General features: G+C 38.7%; 1 protein-coding gene across 1 annotated transcript; it reads right to left on the reverse strand.

Annotated features, from left to right (window-relative positions):
- Nucleotides 1-5,314: 5,314 nt before the first annotated feature.
- Nucleotides 5,315-7,948, reverse strand: LOC141628862 (uncharacterized). Its single transcript, XM_074441952.1, has 4 exons — nucleotides 7,682-7,948; nucleotides 6,579-7,484; nucleotides 6,185-6,526; nucleotides 5,315-5,968 (listed from the first exon to the last, which is right to left on the reverse strand). The coding sequence occupies exons 1-4, from the start codon at nucleotides 7,946-7,948 to the stop codon at nucleotides 5,315-5,317; spliced, it is 2,169 nt and encodes a 722-aa protein (XP_074298053.1).
- Nucleotides 7,949-8,515: the final 567 nt, after the last annotated feature.

Below are 8,515 nucleotides of genomic sequence, written 5' to 3' on the forward strand. Positions count from 1 at the left end.
TTCATAGTTTGCTTGGGACGATTTGATGCGTGTATTTTATATAAGGTTTTTACCTCATTTTTACACGCATTTCTGTACTATTTACGTGGCATCTAGCTACAAATACCCTCGATTAGTCTACTTTGGTTCGTTTTGTGTAAATTGTAGGTATGGACCCAAAAGAAGATAAATCAAGCTTAAACTCGTCCCAATTGCATACATTTATGGAGAACAAGGAATCGGAGCTTGGAAACTGTCTCTTTGAAGACGCGTGAGCTGATTTTGGAAGGTGTCTTAGTGCCTAATCATGCTGAAATATCTCGATCGACTACTTTTCCAGTCGATCGAATGCTTTACATAAAGAAGATTACACGATCGAGTAGTTATAGTACTCGATCGAGAAGGCAATACAAGGAGTTACTCGATCGAGTGGTTTATTTCCACTCGATCGAAGGGTTTCTCGCTTAGTTGCTCGATCGACTGATTTATTTTCGATCGATCGAGTGGTTTGGCCTGTAATAGAGTTTTTCCGTCTAATTTCGTATGGGCTTTTGTAATTAGGCTTTGGATTGGGTTTAAGGGGGAGATTTTCGTATGCTGCTAAAGGGCGTAGACTGCGTAACTCTTCCTCATTCACTTCTCCATCATCTTTCAATGCTTCACTTTCTTTTACACTTTTCTACTCTAGAACTCGGATTCCCAATTTGTAATCGGTATTATTTTTCCCTTTTATTTCTTAATCGTAATTATTGTTTTGTTTCTATCTTTCTCTCATTACTTTCATTATTGTTTTATTTGATCCGTCATTTTCATTATTGTTATGTTTAATTCTTATTATCTATATGTTATCGTTGTTGATTCGATAGTAATGTGTAACTAATTCCCCCATGCTAAGACTACGGAATCCATGATTATGAAGGAATAGTAATTGCCATTACCATCTCCAAATAGATGGCCAGACCGAACGGTTTAACAACATGCTAGAAGAATACCTGCGATACTTTGTGGGAGCAACTCAAATGGAGTGGGTGCGACTCCTTGATGTTGCTCAATTCTGCTTTAGTGTTCAGATGAGCTCCTCTTCCAATAAAAGACCGCTTGAAATTGTTACAGGTCAACAACCTTTATTGCCTCCCATAGTTGCAGATGTTTATGGCGGTCACACAAAGAAAGCTCACGAGTTCGCTAAGGAATGGAATGTGAATGCAAAGATTGCTTGAGTTTATCTGGAGAAGGCGTCACGCCGCATGAAGAAATGGACAGATGAGAACCGAAGACCAAGGGAGTTCCAAGTAGGCGACATGGTCATGGTGAATTTGAATAAAGAACAGATGATATTCCTCAGAGGATGAGACAAGCAGCTGGATCGAAAGTATGAAGCCCAATCCAACTGATCAAGCGGATTGGAGAAGTGGCATACAAGCTCGGACAACTTACCTGGATGAAGCGTCAACCGGTGTTCCATGTGAGTTGCTTGAAACCGTACCATCCAGATCCAACAGATCCTACCCGCAACAAAAGCAAGCATGCAAACATCCGTTCCAACCAACTTCCAGCAGCATCAGCCGACTAAACCAGCCTTGAAGACTTCCAGCGTTGCCGATGACGGCAACAGATTAGGTGGGGTAGAGTGTAACGAGCCGCCAATCCCTAAAAATTCCGCGCGTGATCCGTTCACTTCGAACCCTTAAATTTTATGTTTCTACTTATGTATTTTCGTTTCTGTTTTTTATAGTCATGTAGAGCTCCAAGATTACTTCCTACGTGTCGAATTTTGGAACTACCTTTTTAGTTTAAGATACGTTTTTAGGTGTTTAGGAAACGTATCGCTATTCTGCACATTCAGTGTTTCCTGCTACCAGGCTTGTAATATCAAACTTCCCTCTTTGGGGAGTACTAGTCAATCAATCTGCTTCCCACCCAATTGCCTTCTTATTGCTTGTTGCTTGCATTCTTATAAACGACTCTTGCCTTCATAATTTACTAACAAGCATGTGTGTGTCGACCGTTGATGATCGAGACTAGGATCCCGATACACGCAAACCGAGACTGATTACGAATGCTCTAGTTCTTGACAAACACTAGTGCTTGACGCTCTCGCTAGAATTCTTGTCGTGAGTTTAGACAAAGGTGCGCTCCACGACCCGGCTCAAAGATCGGACCGTGACACCCCGCAACGGCACCAAAATTTGATAGAGATAAAACTAGGTGTCGTAAAAATTAGAGTTAACTATCAAATTAACAATTTGTAAACCAAACTTGACTCTAGAACTATGCGCATAAGAATAGTAGTAAAGCGTAAGGGTCGAACCCAAGAGAAGGACTTTAAACGAAAGACTTGAATTTAAAACTAATTAACTAACTACTAACTGTAGAGAGAGAAAAAGGCAAAAAAACCTCAAAATTAAAAAACTACGAAATCGATCACATTCTTGTTGGCGACTACTCCGGTCGCCTTTTAGGTCACCGGCGAGGCTCCTTTAAACCTTTAACTCTTTCTATTCCTGTTTCTTACCGTTATCCGGTGAGCTTTTCCGTCTTTGATCCGATTTATTTATTAAAGGTTCAGGTTTGAATTTGTTTTTTCGCGCTTTTGATCGATCGTTTCTTGCGGTGGTTGGTAAATCCGTGGCTGAGTTTATCACCATCTTTTCCGATCGATTCTCTTTCGTGTGGTTATTTCGTCTATCCGCTTTGTTTTCTGGGTTAATTTTTTCAATTGAAATCTGGTTGTCCCGGGTTTTGTTCAGTGTTGAGAGGTCTACTCTCGTTTTCTGAGTTTGGCTATCTTTGTCTTGTGATTAGTTGGCCGTGGTGCTAATTTTTTCAGTTGTGATTCTGCTGGGGTTTGGGTTAGTGGTGAGGGACTATTGTTCTCTTTTCATTAATTTATGTTTAAAATCGGGGTTTGAGGTGTACTTGTATCCGCTTCCTTAGTATTATAATTATGTCTTTTTCTACCGGTCACCATAAATTTCTTAAAGCTTTTGCTTGTGCCCATGTTAGTGATGGGTTTATGGAGAATGATGCGGATAAGATGTTAGGCTATTTTATGAAAATGCATGGGCCAGCTCGGTTAGCCTTAGCTGAGATGAGGGAGCCTAAAGATAAGGGAAATGGTTATTTTAGGAAAAATGACTTTGATATAGCCGCAGCGTGTTATGATGAAACTTCTAAACTGCTTAGTTTGAGCTTGGTAAATATTGGAGATGAAGATACCCAATCATTATTTGACCTTGTTGTTTCCCTAATTTCTAATATTGCTGCCTGTGTCTTGAAACTTGAGGAATATAAAGCTGTTGCGGGCATGTGCTCCGTGATTTTGGACACATTTTCTCGTAATGTTAAGGCACTTTTTCGAAGGGCGGTTGCTTATATGAAGTTGAAAAGGTTTCAGTTAGCTGAATTGGATTCGGTTGAGGCCTTAGCTATTGAACCTAGTAATAAGGATGTGTTAAGGGAACTAGATGTGGTAAAAGGTCACCTCCTCATCAAGGAAAATGGTAAAATATTGTTGGAGGTTGCTACTGAAGATGGCGTTGACGGGAACAATAAGAAGCGTGTTCATATCTTGGCATCGGACGTGGGTATAAAAGATAGTGAAAGCGTGATCACGGAGATGATGGAAGATCATAGTGATGCGAATATTAAGGAAAATGAGAGTGTGAATATGGAGGTGACGGAGGCTCAAAATATTTGTGCTAAGAAGTCAGTTCTTGAGTTCTCCAGAAAGGGAGGTGGTAATTCTCGTCTAAGGATCCCCGAACATTCTTATAAAAAGTTGCTTGATGGTAAACAGGTGAGCTTTTACTGTAAATGTGATTTGTCAACCTTAACAATTCGGATTCTTAAGAGCGGGGTTACTGAGGAGAGAGATAGTATAAGAGAACGATGTAAGAAGAGGAAGAGGAAGAGGAGAAGACCTAAAAAGTGGAAATCTAAGATGATGGGGGCAATGAAAGACATGACTCCTTTTGATATTATAAATGTGAAATCTGCCTTTCCTAGCGGAAGTTTGAACGAATCCTCTACTGAGGCCGTGACTTCAAGTGCGTCTTCAATTTGTGACAATTTTTCTCTTCCGGGTACTCATATCCCTCATGATAACATCAGGGGTGTTGATACTGATTCAAGAGTCTGTGTCTCTCTAGTGCATGATAACTCTACTTTTATTTGCTCTTTGGTTCAGAAGGATTCTAATGACCATTAGCCTTTCATATTTTCAGCTCGTCCTAAGAAGTGTAAGATTTACTCGTTCGAGAAACCATCATATGCCCTTTATACACTTATGCTTTGCAGGTACCCGAGAATGGCCATTTCCAAGAAGAATCATAGCCAAAAGGATGAATCTCCAAGACACAGTTTATCTACTTTCTCCAAAAGTAGATCTCTCTCCCATAAATTTCTATGTCCTCGTGGCATAAGTGTGTCTTGTTGCAGGTACTCTCCTAAGGTTCAAATGGTGAAAAAAAGGAAAGATATGGCATCCCCAGCGTACTACTCCAGCGACTCTTTGAAGAAACCCCGTGTTTTAAGAACCCCCGCCCCTAGTTTAAGTTTTGTAATAATAATGTAGTGTTTGTACCTGACTTAGAGATGCAGGTGTGCTTTGTATAAGGAACCTATTTTTACGGCTGCAAAAAAAAAAAAAAAAAGGGTAACTAAGATGCTCATAACAAGTTAAGAACTAATGACCAAAAGACTCACAACTTACTTCTAATCACAAACTATGGTATCCACAATGATCAAACAAAGGTTGACATAAAAAAGAGATTTTCATAAGAAAAATTGGAGAAATATGACTAAAGATGCAAACTTTACTCAAGTAGGCAATTCAACAAGCAATTTAAGTGCAAGAAAACAATATATAGGAAAGAGACTTGGTGTAACCTCTCCTTAGAAACCGACAAATGACAAGTTAGACTCTTTTTTTTTCTTTTTTTTTTTGACAGATGGACAAGTAATAGAGTTACATATTAATGGCTCTCTGAGCTAATCTATGAGCCATTTTATTGCAACTTCTAGGAGCATAGCAAAATGAAAGACAATGAAAATAACAGTCTACCCTTATAATGTCACTAACAATGACTTTAGTGTCAATGTTAACCGGAGTAAAACCCAGTAATTGGGCAACAACCTGCAGACAATCCGAATAGACACACATGTGGAGAAGTTGGTGTCTTTTAGCCCAATTAAGAGCTTCCAGGATAGCTAAGGCTTTAGCTTGAGAGGCAGATTACGCATAGCAATTCGATTTCAAATTCTCGGAAACGGAATGTCCAAAATCATTATTATCCTTAGCAACCCATCCCAAACCCGTAGAAAAATTCGATCGCTAAACAGCATCCGTATAGATAAGATAATGATTTTCACACAAATCAGGGCCAATAAGAGGAAAGGTATTACCATTATGAAGAACCTTCAAATTAAAATCATCATCATCCAAAAGACAAGTGTTGTTCAAGTCTTTCCTTGAATCTGCTCTCTCCTTTTCCGCATATATCATCAAACTCAATTCATGTTCATACAAATGAATCGAGCGGGAAGGAGACAAGGGTTCATTACTGTAAACGTGTGTATTCCGAGTGACCCATATAGTCCAAATAGTGCACATGAAAGAAATAACCCCATCAATACTATTTTCCTTCCTTGATAATAAGCTAAGCCAATTTATAATCCATTCTTGAATGCTAATATTTGAGACACTATTAGCATTAATGCCAAGATGATTTGCACTCCATAGTCTCGACACAAACTCGTAATCCCGAAACAAATGTTCCAAAGATTCAACACATTGTCTATCACAAAGACGACAAAAGAAGCCATCACCAATACCTCTCTTTTCGAGTTCACGCGCAACAGATAAAGTTTGTGTAAGAATTTTCCAAAGCAGAATAATCCATCTTTTAGGTCCAGGGAGATGCCACAACCATTTTTTAATAAAAGCCCTACATCCTGACGAGATACGAGACAAGTCCTTAACACTAGCCTTGAAGTTCAAAAAATCATGTCAAATGTCAAAGTAGCCTTTCTTAACATAGTAATTACCATTCTTTGACTCCTTATAAAAAAGCAAAATCTTCTTTATTTTCTTTACTTAACGGAATGGCCAGAATTTTAGCAATAAAACAATCCTCGAAGAAGCACGTTACCATGTCAACATTCCAAGTACTGTTTGAAATAAGGTCCTTAACTCTTAACTTACTAAAGTACTGGACTCAGAATCAACCATCCAGGCAATGTGCTTAGTAAAGGTTTTAGCGCCCCAAAGGATTCCTTTACAGATCCATGAGTCCTTACTCTTGACAGTCTCAACGCAATTAATACAATTAGTCCAATCAAGACCCAACTGAACTCCAATGGTTCGACTAATAAGAGATGACGGATCATGAAGCATATTCCACCCGATTTTAGCAAGAAGAGCCTGATTAAAACATCTGGTGTTTCTAATTCCCAGTCCCCCAAGACCTTTCGGTTGATTTAAAAATAATTTACTACGCCAACTGATACTCTTAGACGTCCTAGATCCTCTTAGACGTCCTAGATCCTATTCACCAAAGTTGTGACAATAAAGAAACAATCTTAGAAGTCACACTTACCGGCATTTTAAATACCGATAGAAAGTACGTGGAAAGAGAAGAGAGGATAGAAGAAATCAAAGAAAGGCGACCAGCCGACGAGAGTAAAAGACCATTCCAGGAGGACATTCTCTTCTTAACATTATCAATAAGAAAGTTGAAAATATCTCTTTTAGACTTACCATACTCAGAAATACCAATATCAGTTGGAAACTCCAAATATTTTCCCATTTCAGCCGTAGGCGAGACTCGAAAAATTTTGAAACAATCTTGTGCAAATGACAGAGACGAGCTTGGACTAATGATAATGGCACATTTTGCTTCATTAATTCGCTTGCCTGAGCCTCGACAATAATTTGATATAGTAGAAGCCAAAGTCGAGCACGAAGAAGAAGATTTTCCTTCCAAGAAAAATATGGAATCATCAGCAAAGAATAAGTGGGAAATAGCTTGGCTTCCTCTAAAAATTTGAATACCCTTAATTGTACCAAGTCTTTCTTCTTTCCTAAGGCATTGCGATAAAACCTCCGTACAAATCACAAAAATATAAGGCGAAAGTGGATCACCTTGTCTCAATCCACACCAAGGAATAATCTTTTGAGAAGGAATACCATTGATCAGAATCTCATAGGAAACAGAATAAATACACTTCATAATAAGTTTAATGGTCCAATCAGGAAACCTCATCTTTACCAGAGTAGCGCGAATAAAGTGCCAATTAAGCCTATCATAGGCCTTACTCATGTCAGCTTTAAACGCCATCTTCCCATATTTACCAAATTTAGAAGAAGAAATCTTGCGAAAAAGCTCATTAGCAATAAGAATATTGTCACTAATATTACGGCCCGGGACAAAAGCATTTTGAAATTCACCCACAAGCTTAGGCATAACCTTACTAAGTCTATTGGAGATACACTTAGTAACAATCTTCATAATAACATTACACAAACTAATTTGCCGAAAATGATCGACCATTTCCGGGCTGCTCACTTTAGGAATAAGACAAATGAAGGTGCGGTTAAATTCTTTCAAAATGTGAGGATTATTAAAAACGGATAAAACAGCATTAATAACATCATGCTTAACGAAATGCCAGCTTTTGTGAAAGAAAATAGCAGGGATACCATCGAGTCGTGGTGATTTAGGGGACAAAGCTGAAACACAGCCTTTCGCACTTCCTTAGCACAAAACTGCTTATTGAGGTGATCAAAATCATCCGGTGACAGAGAGGTAGAAATGGACTCAAAAATAGTAGATTCACATTGCATAAAATCATCAAAAGATTCAATATCTTTCTCCGCCTTATAAAGCTTGACAAAGGAATTGACAAAAAGATTTCTGATGTCATTCTCATTAAAGGTCCATATACCACCCAGATCACGAATCCCCATAATAAAATTATTGCCTGATCTATATTTAGCCCAGTTGAAGAAATATTTAGTACACGAGTCGCCATCTATATCGGGCCCACTTCACCTTAGCTCTTTGTTTCCAAAACGAGGCAGTATTCCTAGCAAATTCAATGGCCTCCTTATTCGTACGCAAGAAACAATCCGCTACCCCATTTCTTACCGCCTGTTCCATACCCTTCTCCAGGTTAGTGTCAAAATCCGTTCATTTATAAAGCCAACCCTTCCTTTTATTTATCGACCAGTGCTTCAAATTATGCCAAGCACGACTAAGCTTTCACATCAGTCGAAATGGTAACTAACCAGAGATAGGTACTTTCCATCCCTCCTCCACTAATTTCATACACTCATCATAGTTGAAGTTTCATGCCTGAAGCTTATAAGGCCTACCAGAAGTAGCTTTAGTAAGATCCGTTTGGATTATAATAGGTGCATGGTCTGATGTTTGTATTGGCAAATGTTGTACCCCCGAGTCCAGAAAAATAGTAGTCCAATCCCAAGATGCAAGAGCTTTATCAAGACGTTCAAAAATAATATTTTTACCATCTC

Source organism: Silene latifolia, chromosome Y (assembly GCF_048544455.1).
Source record: "Silene latifolia isolate original U9 population chromosome Y, ASM4854445v1, whole genome shotgun sequence".
In the NCBI taxonomy this organism is placed as follows: Eukaryota; Viridiplantae; Streptophyta; class Magnoliopsida; order Caryophyllales; family Caryophyllaceae; genus Silene; species Silene latifolia.